This window comes from Sipha flava, unplaced genomic scaffold (genome assembly GCF_003268045.1).
Source record: "Sipha flava isolate LNK unplaced genomic scaffold, YSA_version1 39_pilon_pilon, whole genome shotgun sequence".
NCBI classification, from domain to species: domain Eukaryota; kingdom Metazoa; phylum Arthropoda; class Insecta; order Hemiptera; family Aphididae; genus Sipha; species Sipha flava.
Window position 1 is genome coordinate 188,297 of NW_020273107.1, and position 23,362 is coordinate 211,658.

Sequence of the window (23,362 nt, forward strand, 5' to 3'; positions counted from 1 at the left end):
AAACACTCCGTACCGTCGTGTTGAGCGACTGACCGGTCGGCAATCACTGCGACCGGAACCATTTGTGTACCCGGACGCGGGGGCATGATAATGTCGTAGCCGATGCAGTGCGCGTGTTTCGGTAACGTACGTGATCGTTTTCGTCGCGCGTACCTACAAGGCCGATCAGACGATTTGCGTTCGTGTTCGGTCGTACGGGTTTTCGTATTAGAACTTCTTTCTTGAGGTCTGGGAGGAAAAATAAATCGTTACAAAAAATGAAACGACACGAAAAAATGAAACGGCAGATATGGTGTATGAATGCGTGTGTAAAAGTGCGACAGAAATCGCTTGAAAGGTTAGTAAATGTCATAATATTATTTATTACATAATATCACATATTATGTGAGATTGTGATAGCGCGTCATTAGCTGAGTGTATTTTCTATATTTTCTATATTTCTACTTACCTCTTTGTGCAGTATTTTGGGACCGTCTGGAGGACGTGTTTTCGACCGTTCGCACCGACGCGTCATCGTCATCACTGTCGCGACGGGTACACTTTGATGTCGCACTGACGGCTCGTCGTCTTAAGATCTGTTTTATTGGAAAAAAACACATAATAGTAAACGCGTCGATCGTTGCGCATCACATTGAATTCGCGAAATCGGGTGTCAACGATACGTGGTATCAACCGACGACTTAATCGAATATTCACCATAACAATACCATACGTTATGGTCATAAGCGTAATTAGGCCTTAACATCAAAGGGGGCTAGAGTTCTATAAAATGTTATAGTAAAATGTAAATAAAATAAAAAAAAAGTGTAATTGTAATGTTTTTTTTTAAAAATCAAATGATTTTAAGACAAAATAATAAATAGGTAATATGTAGACAGCCAATTAGGTACCAGTAATATTATTTTAATACCTAACTATAACACACTTAACATTTGAAGCTGAACACAATTCAGACCATTTAGTAGGTATATACTCGTAGATTTTAATTTTTTTCTGTACAGAAAAGAATGATTTAATGGACAAATTGGATTATTTTGTTTTTATTTTTGAACAATGATCCAGATGTCTTTGCCAATTTTTTGGGTTCATATTTTGCCGATTTTTACCACAAGCACACAATTTATTAGTGTTATACTTATATATTTGGTGTTTGAACACCTAAACAAATTACGTATGTGAAGTTGGCCCACCCTTTTTCACGGATTAACTTGAAACCTATACTAATATTTGCGAGTTCATTTTCAAAATTTGCGAGTAAGCCATTTGCGAATTATAATTAAAAACAGAAGGGTGGGCCAACTTCACGTAGCCCCTCTAAGTCATCCTAGAACTTCATAATTTATACCAAACGATGCGTCTTTATTTGCAAGAATTTGCGAGTTCACTCCTTACCCGTCAATTTCATTTTCCTACCGTGAAGTCAGTACACTTAACACGCCCTAGAATTTCAATGGCCCGTTTTCAAAGGAAACAAAGTAATAACCGATTGTAGATAAGATCTTTTGTCACCACAGCTAGGGTTGCAAAAAAATCAGTTTTTTTTTTTTAAAAAAACTTTTATTCGTAAGTTTTAATATTGTTTAAAAATTTTTTTTTTTTTTATTTAAAACTAAGTATATAAAAATATTTTCCCTAAATGTGATTATTACTCTCAGATTTCTAACCAGAGTACAGTACAGGTGAAAGGTGATTTTATATAGATACTATGATTTTTGAATAATTCTAAAAAATTACCAAAAACCATTGTTTCTACCTGTTATTTTACTTTTTTAATAACATTTATAAAATAAAATAATAATATCCTTTATATATAGAGAATAAATTATCATACTATTTTAAATATGTTTGAACGGTCATTTTCACATTTTCCATTGTTATTATATTATAAATTTACCAACCTAAAAATTATGATATACGACTTTCGAGTATGTAATTTATGACTTATAAGTTGTAGACACGTCTTTCAATTATAATTATGGTCTATAGCAACACAGTAGAACCTTCCAGAGGACTCATGGGTTTTCCAATTAAAGACACTTCATAATACAATGATTTGATATAATTTTAAATTTGTTATCCAAATAAAGAGCTATATTTAAAATAAAATATTCTCCATTAATAAATTGGTGTTATTATATATTTTGTTGATCAATTAAATTGAAAATCCTTAAACCACAAAATATAATGATAATTATAACTTGTATTTATAAATACATATAGATATATATAACTTGTAAAGATATAAGAAATTCTGAATCAATAGTTTTTAATAGTACATTAGCGCACGTTGCAGTGGTATTATTCCAATTAGGAATATTTTCTGTACCTATGATTCAACTACAAATGCTAATAGTTCAATGAAATCTGTTACCGCATCATAATGCTGCACCCATCGTGTAGCACACAATCTTTTTAAAGTTTTAACCTTAGGATCTTCATTACTATTTTCAATGTTGGTTAAAAGAACATTTTGACAATTTGGTGTATTAAAAAAACATATACATTTACGGATAAATATTTATAACCTTGTTTTTTTTTTAGTTTCGTAATAATTTATAAGTTTGTATTTGAGCTATTTGTAGGTTTAAGACAATATATAAATACAGCTCATGGGGGAGGATCTATCCCCCATATCTCCCCCGTAATTACACCCCTTACACACACACACACACCGATACTGTTCTGTCGCGGACAACCACCTGCTCGTTTGGCTTTTGGAATAACCCAATCTAAATATTATATTATTTTCATACTATTCTGAATTTATATTTTGAAAAATAATCTTAATAACACTACAGGTATTTAGTTGTATTATTATGGTTTATGTTTTCAATTTTTTTTGAGTTTGGGTAGGTAGTGCATGTGCACGCGAACCGTCACTGATCCTTTCGTAAAAATGAATTAGCGAATAAAATAATTTTTTAAGATTCCATAATAATAATTTAATTCCATAATCTGAAAATTATAATATTGGAAATAATTTGAATAAAATTAAAAATGTTAAACAATTTTGAAATTCTAGGACCACTTGGAGAGGCTATGTGAAGTTAGCCCAACCTTCTGTTTTTTAAATATAATTCGCAAACGGCTAACTCGCAAATTTTGAAAATGAACTCGCAAATTCTCGCAAGTAACTCGTAAAATATTGGTATAGGTTTCAAGTTAAACCATGAAAAAGGGTGGACCAAATTCACGTACGTAAACAAATTACACAATACAAGTGTCGTAAACAAATTAAAATATATAAAAAATGAGATATGCAATTATGTAAGTACCAAGTGTAGAATGCAGATACGTTCGCTGTGTACTAGTACGACTAGCGTGTGTGCGAATTGTTATTCTGGGATTTTTATACCTTTAGAACTACAGTCCATAGTGCAGCGGTTCCCAACTTTGAGACGCGACACAAATTAGGGTCGCAGAGGTTTTCATGGTGGGTTGCGAAAGCTTTTTTTACATTTACATATTATATTTTATTATATTATAATTTAAATTTCGGAAAAAAAAAAATTCCCGAAATATTCTGATGGTAAATTTATTGAAGAAGAAAATAATTTTAAATACCTATGTAAATGGATTGGCGCGGGCTGTACGCGGTCGTATCCTCATAGCGTGTAGGTAGGTATTATACTACTATAATAGTATAATATGTAATAGGCATATAATTTCTCTTATTGTTCATAATATATTTCCCGGAACGTCACGGTGCGGTTTGGTACGTCCTTATCGTAGTTTTGTGTAAATATAATATAAATGACATACGTACGTATGTGAGTATTAATAATTTAATGATATTGTGTAATTCTAATTTCTATCAGTCTTTCCACTTTCGTCATCATTACTTGTTATTCTTAGCGTTTAACTGTTTACGTATAGTGCGTGTTTTTTCTATTTAATTTAACATTAAAGTGATTTAACTTTTTGAAATGGCTAAGCGCGTGTTACCATTTAAAGATCATCTTTTTTTTGAAGTTTGGTTTTACAGAAATAAAAAATCGATCGGGGTTAGTGCGTTCTGCCTGCAAATTTTGTTAAATGAATCAATGAAAGAAAATAAACTCAAGCGGCATCTCAACACTGTTCATCCTACATTGATAAATAAACCATTAAAATTTTGGAAGGAACATAAAAATAAAACAAAACGTATGCGTCTTGATTGTCCGTCCAATACACTTACAGTTTCATTACAGAAAACTATAAAAGCATCATTTGACATTGCTTGGAAAATTGCACACTCTAAAAAGGCACATAATATTGGAGAGGAACTTATCAAACCAGCTGCTATTTCTATGGTTAGAACGGTCTGCGGAGATGACATTGCTAACAAATTGGAATTAATCCCACTTTTGGATAACACAGTTAAACGAAGAATAGACCTTATGTCTGAAAATATTTTAAAACAGCTAGTACATCAAGTGATTGCAGCTAATAAATTTTCCATAAAAATTGATGAATCTGTTGATATTCAAAATAACGCACAATTGATGGTGTTCATACGTTATCGAAGTACCGACGATTTTCGTGGAGAATTTTTATTTTATGAGCATCTTCTTACAACAGCAACAGGCTTAGATATTTTTAATAAAGTTGATGGATTATTTTGGAAAAATAATCTAGCTTTGTGTAATTGCGTTGGTATCTGTTCCGATGGTGCACCAGCAATGCTTGGAAATCGAATAGGATTTTGTAAACGAGTTCAGGAAGTTAACTCAAATGTTGTAATTATTCATTGTTTTTACATTGAGAAAATTTAGCAACTAGAACAATTCAGCCAGAACTTTTTTCAGTACTTCAAGACGTAATTCAAACTGTCAATTTCATAAAATCAAGAGCACTAAATTCAAGAATATTCCATGCCATGTGTGACGAGATGGGATCACAGTATGTAAATTTACTTTATCACTCGGATGTACGTTGGCTTTCCCGTGGAAAAATTCCTACCTGTGTAATGCCTGCGTTTAGAAATATAAATTTTTCTAACAGAAAAAAAAACACTCATTGACTGATAAATTTAATGAATATTCGTGGGACGCTAAATTGGTTTTTTCTAAGTGATATTTTTGGACGGTTAAATGAATTGAATATTGAGATGCAGGAAAAGAATAGGACAATGGTCGATATTGGTGAAAAAATTTCATTATTCAAACAAAAGCTCGTACTTTGGCGGGAAAAAATGTTTCAAGGAAAAATTGCTACATTTCCCCTTTTAAGTGAATTTCTTGAAGATTCAACAAAGGTAACATTAAATAATTTAAAATTACTGCTTTAATAGTACTTGGCCAAATTACAGTTAGAACTCGATCGATATTTACCAGAAAACGTAGAGCTCAGTAAATACAGTTGGGTATGAAATCCTTTTGAAATTTCTGTTCACGAAGTTGGTGAAGACATTTGCGGGTTCCAAAAATAACTTCTTGATCTTCAAGCCAGTCAAGTCTTAAAAAAAAAATTTTCAAGAATGTGTTTGACGCAATTTTGGGCACAACTGAAAGATAAACCGATTTTATCAAGAGAATCTGAAAATGTATTGCTACCATTCCCAACCACATACTTATGTGAAACCGGTTTTTCTACGTTAGTTGTCATAAAAACAAAGTATAGAAACCGGCTTGACGCTCAACACGATATGCGATGTGCACTTTCAATGAATATACATCCAAATATTGTAGAACTCTTGGAATATGTTCAGCATCAAGGAAGGCATTAAGTAAGAATTAATACAATTAATACCATGTCAAATTTGAAACAAAGAATAAATTGCTTTTTATAATATTTTAAGACGTAAATCACGTATGTTGATCAGTTTTTTTTTTTGTATTTTATAAATTTATTTTATTTAATATTTGAGGATAGATAAATGTATCAATATATTTACCGATATGATGTTAATAAATGAAAGTGATGTTTGCAATTTTATTATGTTCTTTTTTTTTGGGGTCGCCAAAAGTTAAATTTAAAATGTTAAGGTCACACTCATAAAAGGTTAGGAACCACTGCCATAGTGTTTATGATACTGTCTTTATATATATTATTATCATACATTCATGTATATATCGTATTCTATTCCAAATTTATTATCGACAGACTTCTTCGAAAACTCGCTGCCGCCAACTTCTTAGTTGTAATCACAGATAATATACAGAATAAACATTTTATGGTTGAAATAGATTATTATCAAATACAAATATCTCTACCGTAAACTCGATAATATATATTTAAAAATAGATCCAAATGTATTATCAAATAACATTACAAATCACTAATTGTTACTATTTTAACTGTTCTTAAACTATTATTTGTTTATCATAACACATCACTCAATAAGTCCGTAGGATAACTAAGAAAAACACATTTTTTTGGCAAAATTCGATTTTATTCATCAACATAAATTCCTTCAAGAGTGATACAATCAGTCCAACGCCGCTCTAGCATTTCGATACCTTTTTTGTAAAACGATTTGTCTTTGGCCTCAAAATATGCTTCAGTTTCGGCGATCACCTCTTCATTCGAGCTAAATCTCTTTCTGGCGAGCATTTTTTTCAGGCCTGCGAACAGGTAGTAGTCGCTGGGAGCCAAATCTGGAGAATAAGGGGGGTGCGGAAGCAATTTGAAGCCCAATTCGTGCAATTTGGCCATCGTTACGATCGACTTGTGACACGGTGCATTGTCTTGGTGAAAGAGCACTTTTTTCTTCTTCATGTGAGGTCGTTTTTTGGTTATTTCTTCCTTCAAACGCACCAATAATGCCATGTAATATTCGCTGTTGATTCTTTTCCCTTTCTCAAGATAGTCGATGAACAAAATTCCTTGCGCATCCCAAAATACAGATGCCATAACCTTGCCAGCCGACTTTTGCGATTTTGGCCTCTTTGGACGTGGTTCTCCGGCTACAGTCCACTCAGCTGACTGCCGATTTGACTCTGGAGTGTGGTGGTGGATCCATGTTATTATGTTATTATGAAACATAATAATTTTTACATTACCGGAGACTTAAAATTAATACTTTTATACACTATAGCAGTTTGTAGGTTAATTTGCTCAAAAATTTTTGGAGGGGCTTCAAGGAATTCTAGGGGGGCTTTAGCTCCTTTAAGCTCCCTTAGTTACGCCTAAGGTTATGATGTTTTGAACAGACGGAGTCTTGAACCCGTACGGGTTAATACAGGTCGAATGTAATGTACGCGTGGTTTTGTCGCGCGATTTCTACACGTGAAAGACGAACGACTGCTGACCAGGGCAGTTTTACGGGAGGGGAGAGGGAGAGATAGCTGGACCACCTCACCTTGAGCCATGTAAAAACTAAAAATATGAATGAGCAAACAGTTTACTAAAAATCTTTTTGTCGATAATTTTATTTCAAAACTGCTTGCTGTTTACAAAAATCTTTGCTTTTATAAGTTTGACTGTTAATTAAGTTTGAATAAAAAATAATTTTTGTTTTAATTTTTTTAATAATACCTATATTTTTACCATTATTGTATAAAGTTTATAGAACTTAAAATCACTTCTCATGTATCAAGCAATAGGAAAAAATAAATGGGATATGTATGCAAATTGTGGGTATATGCAATATATTTTCGCCTTCTTCCGTTGTGGCTTTTCAAAAACAGTAACTGCTGCTGACTGCGCTATTCGATTTGTTGTACCCAGCAGCACGACGGGGATGTGATACATTGTACACGTGATGGTGATGGTGTACATCAACATCGAATTTGACCACGGTCCAGCGGTTGTGCGCGCGAACAAATCCGATTTTTAGACAATATGCCGGTCATTTTTAACGGTCCACTTTCCACGGTTGATCATGAATAATTATTATTAGTACTCGTTAAATTTTATGCGCGTGTACAGTAAATACGTAGTTTCTCGGTGAACGGCCAAACGTTTAATATTGATTTCGGTGATATCAATACGATATTATTGTTGTTCTAATTTAGTGCTTCTCAACGGGGGCGATGAGCTCGTTTCGGGCTATTGGGGGGGGGGGGCGGGGGGCTTGTTTTGGGGGATTGGGGGGGGGGGAACTTTTTTTTCGTTTAATGCAACGTACCAAGATTTATCTTTAATTGTTTTCTTTTATCGATTTCTAAAATAAATTTGTGATTATGAAATATAAACTACATATATCAGAGGCAGTGCGTTATTATCTTATAACGAAAAAAAAGAAATCAACTAGACATTGTCAAAAGAGGAGACTTACAGCTTCATCTCACAAATTTTGAACCAAACGTGAAAAAATTGGCTTTGAATCACCAAACATTTCACTGATCAATACATTTCAAAACATTTAAATTATCCTTTTAAATTACAGTAATCTCTCGTTATCCGCGAAGGTTACGTTCCAGCAAACTTAAATATACAAAATATGCATTTTAAAATTAATTTTTTTGACAAAAAATAAGAATTTTTCTGTAGGTACTTATTATAATGAATACATTTTATTTACAACTTTATATAACAATTTACAAGTTCCAATTAATTAAGTGGGTTTATTATAAGGGCTTTCTTCTCTGGATACTAACTTTAGGCATTTTTTATAATAAATAGTAAATAGAACGTGATTGGACGTATGGTCGACTGTCAATTGTTGAGAAACACAGTGATTACTGAAATATGAATATGTCCGATATCGATGACAGGCGTCCCCGTATCAATATTTTGTGCGTTGACAATATTATCTCATCTATCTATAAACAAAATTAATAACCCGACAATCAATCTAATCGACAACTCTCGAGACGTATTTTTAGGAAAACCATGATGGGTCTGTGAAAAGTTAAAAACTGTATTAATATTATTATCAAAATTTAAAATAATTTTAAATTAAACGTCATTTTAGTTGTATAAATAAATAAATAATAACGTCAATGAAAAAATATTGATAAAACAATAAATTATTTAAAATATGGATCTAAAAGTATAAAATGGAAGAAATATGCCCTTAAAACCAAAAAAAATGCAAAATATGCATTTATATGCACAATAAAATTTCAAAACTAGCTTTGTTGAAGCATGAAACGTATTTGTTTCGCACTCTACTATTTTTGTCACTGTGCAAAAAAAAATATGCAAATGCTACAAATCCTCTGCTCTAATAATATATTATCATAGACTGAACCGCGGATAATCGAAACCATGGATAAAAGAAACGCGGATAACGAGGGATTACTGTATATTTAAACATACATTTTACATTTTATTTTTATTATATTTACATTTATATCTAAATTATTTAGTATTCAATTATAAACATTTCATATATACTATTTTTATTTTAATGATGTGATGGGTGGGAGGGGCGTTGAAAAAATATTGCTTCTTAGGAGGACGGCAGTTTGAAAAAAGTTGAGAAGCACTGTTCTAGCTGAACAATCTTTTTTTTTTTTTAGTTTTGCAATTAAATGTTCGTTCTCTACTCTTCTCTGTTTTCAGCTAGCCTATTTAAATACTAAATAATTCGGTGTAACTAACTAGGTGTCCAGTATCGGAGATCATTTGTTTGACAAATGAAGTTCTCGGACGTCCTCGGTCCCTTTTACCTTCAATTATCCCTTCTATTATTCTATGGGTTAGTTCATTTTCGTATCTCAATAAACGACTTATCATGTTTAATCGCCTTGTTCTGATGGCTTTGAGTATCTCTCTTCATTCCTCTATTTCACTGAGTATGTTATTGTTGGCATGGACACATCCAACTCACTCTCAGCATCTTTCTCCAATACCACATTTCGAAACTTTCGAGTGTTCGTTATTCTACCTTATTTAATATCCATGTTTCACAACCATAGAGTGCCACAATCCATACATATACTTTTATGAAAAGTTTTCGCCTCTTAATACTCATGTTATTGGAGCAATGAAATTTTTTCTTTTTCATAAAGGCTGACTTTGCCTGTGCGATTCTGGATCTTATTTTTATGATACATCTTCTGTCTTGGTTGATTATACTGCCTAGGTATTTATAATGTTCTACTTTTTCAAGCGGCTTGTTCCCTGTTTGGATATTTATTCTACGAATTTGTTCTTCTTTTTGTCTATAGTTGAACAATAGAAGACAATAATTACTAGTCATTGCTTTTGAAATACGATTCCATCAACATAGGTTGGTCTGGTTTTGCAAAAGAAAAAGACACTCGTGTCGACTGTAATAATTGTAATATAATATGTAACAAGTATACTATGTTGATTTGATGCATCGAATACTTTCTTTAATTTATTTATTTTTAAAACATTAAACCATTTCTCTTTCGTACCGTCAGTAGTCTAGGACTCGACATATTATTTATGGCAAAATATGCTTTATTCACACTAATTATTCTCAATTGGATCTCATCTTGCAATATTATTTTTGTGTTTATGTTGTCTCCAAGATATTTAAATTCATCCACTTCTTTACAAGACTAAGGACCCATTTTTAGTGCTGTTTTATTTATTAAACGCAGAGTCATTATTAGATACTTGTTTTTTTTTTCTCATTGATAGTGAGGTTTATTCTGTGACTGAGCACTATTAACTTCTCTATGACCTTAACTACATTGCTTTTCGTATCTCCTAATATCTTTAGCATATGCTAGAATTACATTTTTTCCGTTTAAGCACCATTTCGTGGCATACTGATATATCTATAATAACTTTCTAAAGCGTCACAATACAGCGTCACGATACAAGAGACATTGGATCGCCCTACTTTAATCCAGATTGAACTTTAAATTGTAGTGACAACTCCCCTTAGTACCGTACTTTATGTGTTCGAATTGCAAATTTTTATCATCGTAACTAGTTTTTCTGGGATTTAAAAGTTCCTCGGCGCTGTCAGGATGGAGTCAGTTATAAAAAATTATATAAATATAATATACTAGCTGAATTATTCGTCGTTGCCGGGTTTAAGTATATAAATGTATGTAACCTGCCAAGATTAAATTTTGTTAAATCTATTGAAATTTTTGAAAACACCAAGTTTTCTGGTAACAAATTTTGTATTTTGAGATTCAATTCGTTGACCACCACATTTTTTTTTCTTAAAATTGCTTTTTCTGCCAGCCACTCATGATTTGTGTATTGTCTGTGTACACTGGGACATATCTGGTCAATGAGAGCATCTTGCGAATAAATGATTGTGCAGAAATCGTTCGGTAATTTTATACATCCCGTTTCATCTGTAGTAACTTTCTCATCTCCAATATCTAATAATTGTTTTGAGAATCTTTTGCACGCAGCTTTTTTTGATTGAATCGAAATCGAAGTATCGAAACCGTTCGCTATCTATCTTTATATATATTTCGACCATGAATTGTTGATAAAGCTTATGCAACGAAAAATAACTTAGTCCTGATCGCGTCTAATCATCAACCGATATGCATGATAATTTTTTGAACTTACATTCTTATTTGTTTTGGCACCTGTTGCGGGATCTTTTTGTTTAATATTTATGCAATACCCGTCATTTACTTCCAAAAATAAAATTAATAGTTTTTAAATAGTTTTTAATAGTTTTTTAATAATTTTTTAATAGTTTCATTTACTGATTTCAACCCTTTAAATTCAAAATTTCGAAAAATCCTTTCTTAGCGCTCGTCTACATCATAATAGCTATCTGTATGCCAAATTTCAGCCAGATCCGTCCAATGGTTTGAGCTGTGCGTTTATAGCAGTCAATCAGCTTACTGTTTTATATATACAGAAGAAGAAGAAGAAGATAATTCATTTTCAATAGCGCAGTTATCGACCTGGTCAAAAAATATTAAACCGATTTCAACCTTTTAAATTCAAAATTTCGAAAAATCCTTTCTTAGCGCACCTCTACATCATAATAGCTATCTGTATGCCAAATTTCAGCCAGATCCGTCCAATGGTTTGAGCTGTGCGTTTATAGCAGTCAATCAGCTTACTGTTTTATATATACAGATAAAATATAATAATTATAATATTTACCCGAGACTATTAAAAAAATTAATCAATACATAAATAAATAAATTCTTAGTGTGGAGTATTATAGTATATTTGTAAAGTACGACCATTTTCGAATTAAAAATTCATCATTAAGTATAGTCAATTTATATGAGTCGTGATTTTATCGATTAATTTATGACTTATATAATGATGAGTTTTAATTCAAAACTGGTTGTACTTTATAAATATAATAATACTCCAGTCTGAGCATTTATTTATTTCTATATACAAATCATTTGTTTATTTATTAATATATTAATTTATAAGTATTAACCATTTACTAATTTTTTAGTTTTTATTTAATTTTTTATTATACTATTAAAAATTAATAAATAAAGACCAAATGGATAAAATATATTTCTGTGAGTAGATTATGTATACTTTAAAAATGATAGTATTAGTATTAATTTAAATCACTCAGTGAAAATTTTCTGTCTTGAGAGATATAAAAGCAAGTAATATCTTATATAATATTTGAGTATATTTTCTGGAACATTGAGATTTATAAAAATAGATTCATAATGAGTTCGTTTTTTCGAAGGAATAACTCAATTTTTTTTCGAGTATTATATTGTAATTCTTGGGAGTTGCTGCAAAATACGGTTACTATTGTAAACAGAAATTGAACGAAAATGTTTGCCGAACAAAAGTAAAAATTTGTTTTAAAAACTTATCGGTTGATAAAAAAAAAAGAGACTTTTTTTGCATGGTAGTAATGGTGATCAGAATATAAATGAAAATTATTTACTTTTATACTATTACGTGTCCTTCACGGAGGTACCCTTTCCGGTCTAAAAGACACGGGTTTTCAAGTGCTCTTTTCCCACACAACACAATTTCACCATGCTTACATCCCCACTTTCTGTGTTCGGTTCAATACCTGAATGTAAATATTTTGGAAAATGTTAAATTCTACTGTTACAGCTTTCCGCCTTTACCTACGCGCAGTTGCTGGCGGAATTATGCTGTGACCTTATGGAACTGTAAACAGTTTGGAACGAGTAAAGTTTCCAAGCTGCATGAGTTGACTGCTTTATAGATAAATGCCTTATCGTGGTTCTCAATGTACTTCGTGCATGTCGACAATAGTCGTTGCACAAACCGATGGACTAACAGCTTCCGAAAAATAAAAGAAGAGTCGATACTAAATCGCATGCGGATAGGAGGGCACAGTGGACTAGCACGCGATCACTTGATGGCAAGCGAAAGTGTAGTCTATGGCAGTGCTTCTCAATCTTTTTTTGTTATAGGGCCCCTTAAATTTAATGTAAAAATGTCAAAACCCTCCTCAATCTAAATCATTAATTATTTATTGTTAATGATATACTAAATTTACATGCACTATTTCACACAAATAAACTATTCAAATGTAAAGAAAATAAATTTTTTTTTTAATATATTTTTGAAATGTAATCTAATCTTGTAATTGTATAAAACTTAAGACATATATAAACAAATAATAATAGGTAATAACCATAAATCAATACTAAAATATTCAATAATAATGTTGATTTGGTTTCAAACAAAGGCTAGGTTAATATTAATAATAATAATAATAATAAAAAATATTATAATTATTAATGTGATGGTTGGGCTTGTATATTTTCGCATAGCATATTTATGTTAGGTGTGATATTTAAAATTAAAATACGCAAGTTTACTTCTGAAAATGATTGTGAAATGCATGATCTATGTTTGTTTTTTATAATTTAAAGTTGTGAAAATGCAGTTTCACAAAGATATGTCGATGCGAAAGGAATTAATATAAGTAAATCTACTTTCGAAATTACAGGATACTCTTGTTGACGTCTGAACTAAAATGTAAGTTATTTTTCATTAAATTCGATTTGAAGATCTTTAAATTAAATAAATATTTCATGGCCCACCAATTATATAACCACGACCCCCTTGGAGGTTGTGGCCCCCAGATTGAGAAACACTGGTCTATGGCATCAGATTCACGGTTAAACACATTTTTACTCTATGCCTAAAGTATGAATTTTATCGACAAAGAATCTATGAGATCCTCGATACACCACTGGGGTCTGAAACCGAAGACAATTTAAGAATGAATGACTTTTTAAAAGCATCAGAACTGCATGATCAAATCTAATGATGTCACCCTACAACTATAATTATAATGGACAATTTATTTAAACTTACAATAATTATTGTAATTACCATAAATAATGGCCATAGCAGCGGGGTTTGTTTGTTGATCAACAAAAAAATATTCGTTGTAAATAACCATCGTAGAGTTCTGAAAGCAATGTATTGTGCTCATCGCATTGCCAATTAATTCTGTGATGTGGGTTTTTATAATTTTTTTAGTTTGAATTAGGACTTTGTATCGAAAACTTACAATGAATTTTTAGTCGAAGAAGTTGGTAAAAAATATATATTGTTTGATACTTCACACGATAAACATAATTATTATGTCAATTTTAAAACATAATTTGTGCAAATCGTGAAATTTATTTTAAGTGACTATTTAATAAAACTTCAAAGAAGCATCTATTTTTTCTCTCGTTTTAAATAGTTATTTATTCATTGGCTTCCTATATGTATTTGTCGTATATATTATTTTTTCTTCTTCCTCGTGTTCATCTAATAAATATATAACTGTTATAAACGTAATTGTCCAATTTTTAGTGTTCTGTGAACGAAAAGTTAAAATAAAAAATTAAAATTAAAATACGTGTGATACACTTATGCTAATAGGTAATCCATAATTAAATATTTAATTAATATACAGTTGTAAATATAGTAAATTTTTATTACACATTATATGTATTTTATTTTTTTCGGTTTATATATTATAAACAAGACAACAAAATTTTAAATATTTCATTTATACCAAAGAAAATGTTCTGTGTGTTTAATGAGAATTTCTTCTTTCTTGCTTTTGCTTCAGCAAACTTATCGATTAAATCTTCAAAGTTAACCTCCCAAGCTGTTTTTTGTTCGATTGAAAGTTATATACCAGATTACTTAAGCAATCTTATATACTAATCGAGAATAATCGACAATCACCAATACGATTATTTGCTTGCATAATAGATTGACGGGAGATGTAAGAAGCACATTCCGCTGACCAGGATTCCGTCTACTTTAGCCGTTTGGTGAAATAGAATTTCATCGATCGTTACCAGAATGCACTGCGAGGAAGCGTAACGGCACGCATCCGTGTAGGTTTATTTTTTGAAACTTAATGCGAACAATTTAATAATGAGTATTTTATAATAAGCTGCTGTTTAGAGTTGTTTCTCACACTCGGATGACTGACAGACTTTAAATAGAAGATGCAGAATAGTATATAAAGTGAGTAAAGTTGCATTTTAATAAATATCTTAGTACTGAGAAAAAAATTGATATTTGAAAGAATAGTTTTGAATAATTGTTAGCTGAACTGTTAGTCAATAATGTACAAATCAAGTAAAATAGTTTTAATACTTTTTAAAAACAAAAAAAAACCCATATTTTCTTTTCTGATTTGAAGTGTATAATGAATATTTAAGACAGGTTTGTTTGATGTTTACATCAATACAATTCATTTTACTAAGTTATATTTATCAGTTACAAAATTACATTTAACATTGAATACAAATTTATATTTGAGAATATATTTATTACACAATAAGATAAATACGATCACAGTTACTTTTTAACGTTTTACATACAGATGTTTATTTAGTTGTTAATCATGGGTTAGGTATTATTTATTTGTACGATAGTCGGTATACATGGTCCAATTGTTATCGACGATTGCATGATACATTACACTTCGTGGATCCTGGTCACTGCGACTACTATTATATTCTTGGTATAGTAATACTTGGTATAATTATACATTGTAGAATAGGCCTTAGTCGGCCGAAAGATATTATTTGCTATAGCTTGCCACTATCGAGCCGTCTAAAAGGAGACCAAGGAATAACCAAAAAGAATGAATACCACTAGCCAGATACTAAATGTAGATACAGTGCTCGGCGAAAAATATGTTAAGCGTCGTCGTGGATGCCTTAATCTGCATGTCGATATCTAAACGATACATACAGCTCGGCGCCGCGACGATGAATAATTTCATGGTAACAATCGGTTCCTTTTCATTACCGATAATTTGATGGATGGATGCTGTCCGAATGTTATTCACTAGTCCCGCTGCTATTTTTAATGTTATTAAATATAAAATTGAATAGATTATATATATTCTTAATGACCACTTGATATAGTACTGGATAATGTGCGCGCTTTATTGATTTTATTCGATGGTACGTACTATTTACCATGTTCGTTGAATGTGGTACCGACTTATTGTTCAATTATCAGTCATTGCTAAACATTTTTCAAATCTGTATCAGTGTAATACAATAGATGTGATCATATAATAATAAAGGTAACGGCTTCGTTAGCTATATATAGTGTTTAGCTGCTTGTTAAAGTTGATAAATCTACCGCTGTTGTCGGCTCGAAAAATGTTTACCGTATCTATTCGGGATCCCAATACACATCTAATTTTCTGTTCTGTATCGTTCCTTCTACGACTTTTCGTACAATCAGATTAGATTATTTGTTCTTACGACGTCTAAATTGGACGAAAACTTTTCCAATCTTAAATCGTGATTACGCTATGTCTGTATTTTTATCTGTAATTTGTTGATACGGTGTACCGAATAATTGTGTGCATAAGTGTTTTTAATATATTCCTGACAGAATTCAATATCAATTTTTCGTCTTTTGCGAACATGCATACTGCGAGTCGTATACTGGCATGGATATTTCGATAAAACCGAATTCATGTTTCAAACGCGAATAACGTACTGGAAGCGGAATTTTCCGGTGTGTTGAATCGGTTTTGTGTGGTGTATGCACACGAATGCGTGATGTAGTAGTCAAACCGATTTTTATTTTTTTACGATAATGTTATTGTCGTACTAAGTTCATAGATTCTCAAGGGATATGTAAATATACAGATCTTCTGTGCAACTGTTTTCCGACGAGTAGAAAGTTGATATTGTTGAACGCGGACAATGTTAAATTGGATACGTTTTATCGGAAAATGACTTTAATTGTTCATTACGGTAAGCTGGTAAATTTCTCTGCGGTGGGTCTGCATGGATTTGTTAAATACCCCTTATGAGTTATCTCCAAGAAATTACTAAATTAAGTTATATTCTGGGGTGTATGATAGTTGAGTGAGGTTACTTCCATCTATAAGCCATTGTCCAGTCTAATTATTGGCTTAAATGTGTATAAGCCATACAAAACATAAATCAATGCCTAGCAAAGCAAAGCTATGTGAAGTTATTGATTAAATTTTACTTAACCATATGTCAATTAGGTTCATATTGATTAACTGACTTTTACTTAAAAAATATTATAATAGTCATTATAGTTTTTTTCATGCAATAATTGTTATGTCCAACTTAAAATATTGTTTTTGAAGTATACGAAAAAATAGTTTTTTTTACACTATACATTGTTGATCAAAAATAGACAGGAGCTTGATTCGTGTGGCCTCCCCTTTGTCATAACTGAAGAGCGGATTTAATTGATATTACAACTTTTAATTGATACCCGGTAAATCAAATCTGATCAAATATGTATACGAAACAGATTAATTACAGTCTTCCTATTTAATTTAATAATGCAATTTTTTGCAATAATTGCGATTTTTGTATTCTTCACGTGATAAAATATACAAATTATTATTTCCAAAAAGATTTTACATAAAAAATATAACTATGACGTAAATGTAGTTAAGGATTTTTAAAATTATATTTATCTGAGTTAACCACAAAACTCAGAAGTTTAGAAGAATCAAATAGTCAATTACTTAATAGTTTAAACATATTTAGTATAAATACTAAATAAATAAATAAATAAATAAATACTAAAGATATACTAACTAAATAAAAATATTTAGTATAAATATTTCTATAAATATTCCCGGTCCCAATGGAAAAATAGTTAAAGATAAATTAAAATGCCTTAGAATAAAATGAAGTATATAAAACTATTAAAAATTACTCTGAGATTATGACAGAAAATCAAAATGTTTATTTAGATACATCACCAATTTTTTAAACTATTTTAAATATGCATCGATAATAAGTGTCGACGTTGAACGTACTTTTTCATTATATTAACATATTTTAAGTATCAGACGATACAACTTTTAAGAACACAATTTAGAGATGTATATAATTATAAATTTTAATTCAGAAAAATTATATATTTTGTAAATATTATATTGATGTCCATAATATTATTTAAGTAAGTAATTAATGATTATACGAGTACATTTGATATGATTTTACTATGTAATTTTAATGTATTTCATTGCAATTTTAACATATTTATATTGCAATTTTGATACATTTTCATTGCAATTTTGGCATCTTTTTAGTGCAATTTTAAGATATTTTTAATGCAATTATATCCAGTCTTTAGTCATAATATATGAATAAAAGTTACTATAAAACAACTTATGTTTTTTATTATATTATTTTAAGGAGACGTTTTATTATTATTTATTGTTAACTTATTCTTGCACTGTTCTTAAATAATATCATGAGAATTAAAATGAAATTAGTGTTTCTATGCATTTTAAATAAATAATTTGTATAAAGAATTCTATTTGTTAGAATAATATTATAGAATAAAGTCATAATGACATTTTAAGTCGTAAATTTAATTTATATGTTGTGTACAAACCTCACCGTCTAGTGGCTGTTGTAGTCGAGTGCGACTGAACTTGGTGCACGAAAAGATAGAGCCACATATGTTTATATTGGATTCGATTCCGGTAGATAGCGACTGAAAATATTATCATGTTTTCTGAGTAAAGTGTTCAATATTTTTTTGGCATACGAAATTTAATTCAAATTAATATTAAAAAAATTTTAAAAGATTTTAATATATAAATAATTCCATACAATATATTTGATAAAAAGGAAGGTTATTTATCAGAACTCATTTTCAAATGTATGCAGTCGCTGGGTTCCACACTAGTCTTTTTGTATTAAAAATTGCGCGTTCTTATTTCAAATGTTACAAAGTCAAAAATACCATAAGTAATACGTTATTTGAAAGGTAATAATATTTAATATGTTTTGTTGGAATCAGATTTTTAAATTTTTTTTTTCTGCAAAATATCTACTTATTAAAAAGTTGTTTTGTACTATTTTTTAATGTCTTAATGCTCGCTTGTTAATAATTTTTTCAAAAATCGGTTTCCATCAAAACATATTAAATGTAATCATCTTTCCAACGGTATATGCGTCTAAGTTCATTTAAGACTTCGTAGTACTTGAAGTTCGAAAAAATGTTTTACAAGAAAGTGTATAATTATTTTTACCGTCAAGTGGCGCATCATGCGGCCAGCTAAACGCGGTGCAATGAATATTGTTCCGGTGGCGACCCCCGTCCATTTCCACTCTACAACGAGTCCGTTTCGCACTCATGACAAAAATTGAACTGCTGCGATAACGACGGGTTCTACTAACCCATATTATTCAATCAATTTAAAATAACTAAAATCTATGAATCAATAATAATTGTATTATGAGGCACAAAACATTTTGGTTTACAATAATAATACAATTTGGTTTAGACTTATTGTATGATAGTTTGAGAATTGCGATCAATATATTCACAAACTTATTATATGGTAAATATTCATTTACCAAAATGAATTGGAATGAATTAATAAAGATCACTTTTATAATATTTTACATTTTAGTGCAAAAACTAAAAATATAAAAATAATCAGGCATAGAAAAATACAATATTATCTACAGTTATAACTTATAATAGAATACCCAATATTTTTTTAATTTAAAGTTTACTCTAGACATGGCTAAATGCCGTATAATTAAAATCTAGCATTCATCTCGTATACCGCCAATTCTAGTATAGTTATTAGTTTTTATGAATCATAATATTATATTACATTATAACGCATTGTATATTATACGTACATGCACCTACTTATAAATATATATATATACTGTGCTGCTGTGTCGGGAAAGGCTTATTACTCCGCGGGCGGTCTGACGGTCATTATAATTTAGCATGCATTTCGCGTCAATGTATCTCGCCTATATGTTGGTGAATACAATTAGGCAAATAGTAACTAAACATTTTAGTTAGGTATGCGCGAACCGCGGATATTGAAAATATTGTGGCAGAGTATGATGCACTAAATGCACATCGCATGTGAATGCATTTTATATTTACGCGTTGCGTAAACAGCAGACAATGAAGGTTTATGATATAATAAATTGCGCTTCCGAACTGGTACTCGTCAAACCGGCGTGCGGTCGCCGACTACGAATAATGGGCGTGTCGACCGACGCGTTCGCGTGCTTGCGCCTTTTGAAAACACCTAACAGCGCGTTCTTTCGGTCGTTGTATACGTTTAAATTTTGATGTGGCACCCTCTTAACAATAAAATTAAAAGCCTTTATTACTTGGGTGCCGCGTTGCACTAGAAAACTTTTTTCTTTAAATTTAAATTGGTTAAATTTCATAGATTATTAATAAAATTGATTATAAACAGTATTATCCACCATGTTACACTCATCACACAATAAATACGATTGAAAACTAATCCGTGACAACAGATTTTTATTTTTTAATTATTATTTTTTTAATTTTTCATTTATACACCAATTCCGGTACATATTAGCTGAATGATAAATTAAATGTCTAATAATATAATTTTAAAAATTGTTGCACGTTTGGCGTCGATGATAAAGTGACTAATAAGTCGAATGTTATTTGTACGGCTGAATGTAAGTTTCCATACGAGATTTAGTTGATAAAAATTATCCTTGGGTTTGTCTACATAAGTTCCTTTACGAATAAAATGTATAACGAATATAAATTTCAATCCCATTTTATCAAATTTCGGATTGACAGCGTTGATGTGATTAAAATTTGTTGGTTTTGTGTTTTGTAAAAAAACCTTATCTAATTTTATTTAAATATATAACTACGTGATATATGTATTTAATATGATATTAATAATAATAATATAAATTATATGTTATGTGGCTTATTACGAAAATTCAAACATTTTACATAATTATACTGTGTTGCTTGTTTTAAGTTGTATTCCAATATTTTGTTGCTTATATAATTTTCTTTTTCTTTTTTCGTTTATTTTGTATATTTTTTGAGGTCTATTGGTTTCTGCTGCCTTTATTTTTATATATGTATTTGTTTGTTACATTTTTAAAACTTCTATAATTTTGAATATATTAGGGTTATGATGATAACATAAGTTGAATTCTGAGTGAAAACTTTCACACATATTTGTTGTAAAACTTCTACAAGAACTGGCAATAGCCCAAATACTAGGGGGAAACGTACTATATTCCCTCTATGTACTTTGTCACTAAACAATCGCAAAATTCGTTAATTTTATTATTATCTGGTTTTACAGCGATGAAACTACCAACAACGTTCTAACTTCTATTGGATCAAGAAATGGTAAACCAAATAAATGCAGTGTTGTGCTTTAGATAAATTTATCTAGATATATTATCTAGATAAAAACTTCATATTATTATCTTATCTAGATAAAAAATAAAATTGATATCTAATTTTCATTTAGATAAAAATCATAGCCATCTAGATAAATTTATCTAGATAATTCACAAAAAACTGTAGCTAATCATTAGTAATAACTAATCTATAATTTTATCATTCAATATAAAATAAATAACTAAATAAGAAATTTCATATGTATATTTACTAGCAAAAATTGGTTCTAAAATAGTTTTACATAGCATTTATTATTAATTATGAACAATGACAATTTATTATGTAAATAGACATATACTACCTATATAATATGCATGGGAGGTGGGAATTATTTATTATTTCATAGTATGGCCCATACGGGGAAGTCTCATGCCCGTATTACCATTGTTCTGTGGTATTACGAAAGCCGAAAGAGCATTTACAAGAATATTAGAAACAGATATAACGCACCATAAGTCTAAACTGGTCATTATTGCAGCTACGCGATAGATGCAGAAATAACTGTCAATAATTGTCAACCTACACAGAAATTTATCGTTCTCCATCATCATTCGACCGCCTTAAATTTAATATTTATATATAAATTATGCCCATTGTTCATGTAATCATGTGCTCTAAATAATTGTTAATACCAGACCCCAATTATATGAATTCGTTCTTTGATGTGTCTACATAATATTATTATACAACAAAATAAATATTAACAGTGTTGGGAATAGATAACTAAAAAATGATCTAGATAAGATAAGATAATTTTAACAAAATATTATCTAGATAAAAATAAAGATAACATAAATATAATTTATCTAGATAAAGATAAATACAACAATACATTTATCGAGATAAATATCTAGATAAATATCATTTTTTTACACTTATTTTTAATGTTCTTTAGTATTTTTTTAATATTAGATTGCTATCAATATAATGACCAAATATTTATAAGAACAACGGTTTGAGACTTTTAATTTAACTATTTGAATATTATACCTATGAGAATGAAACATTAAACATTTAAACCAATACCAGTATTCCATTGGTCAAAATTATGTAGTTAGCTGACTCTTTATTCTTTAATACTATAATATTTCTACCCCTACTTAGTTATACAAATACATACAAAAATGAATTAATAATAATTCATATATTTTAATACAAAACTAGTCAAGTAAAAAATTATTAATGTGTATTATCTCAAGGAAAATTTAGTTCTAATTAAATCTTGTCAAATGCCGATGTATGCACTTAAGGACTATAGCCACTTGTAAATTATATTAAACCAATATTAAGAAAGGATGAACTAAGGATGAACTTAATTTAAAAAATATATAAACAGTAAATAATACATTATAATCAATGTTTGGTAAGAAATAGTTGAATATTAAAATATATGCAATACTCGTATTATAATAGGTACTTTGATTAATCATGACATGTAACTATTTTTTTTATGTATATTAAGTTTTCATTGTTAAAAGTAAAAACTATGATATCAGTAAAATAAAATTGATTTGTTAGGTCAAAAAATATAGGATTCCTGACTATATAGGTATACCTACATTTTTCTGAAAATTATGCCATAGCACCAAGTTCCTATTATCAAGTAGCAACATTATACTGTATTTTTTAAATTTAAAACATAAAACTACCTTTGTATTTTTAGATACTGAATATAAGTATAAAACATTTACAATTATTGAATTATGATAGTATGGATAATCAACTGATCAAATAAAATATGAGGGGGTACTAAACTATACTTTTATGGTATATTAATCTAAATTGCTTAAGTATTAATTTATAAGCATCAACAAGATAAACTATCTACATATACTTAATAAACAAACTAGGTATTTAAGTG

General features: G+C 29.9%; 1 protein-coding gene across 2 annotated transcripts in view; it reads left to right on the forward strand.

Annotated features, from left to right (window-relative positions):
* Positions 1-145: 145 nt before the first annotated feature.
* Positions 146-23,362, forward strand: part of LOC112688478 (calcitonin gene-related peptide type 1 receptor-like) — a 174,526-nt gene continuing 151,309 nt past the window's right edge. Inside the window, exon 1 of one of the 2 annotated variants that reach the window (XM_025561669.1) lies at positions 146-337. In XM_025561669.1, the coding sequence (XP_025417454.1) occupies positions 258-337 (80 nt within the window). In that variant the 5' untranslated portion in view covers positions 146-257. The remainder of the gene's footprint in view (positions 338-23,362) is intronic. The other variant, XM_025561680.1, reaches the window with a different exon arrangement.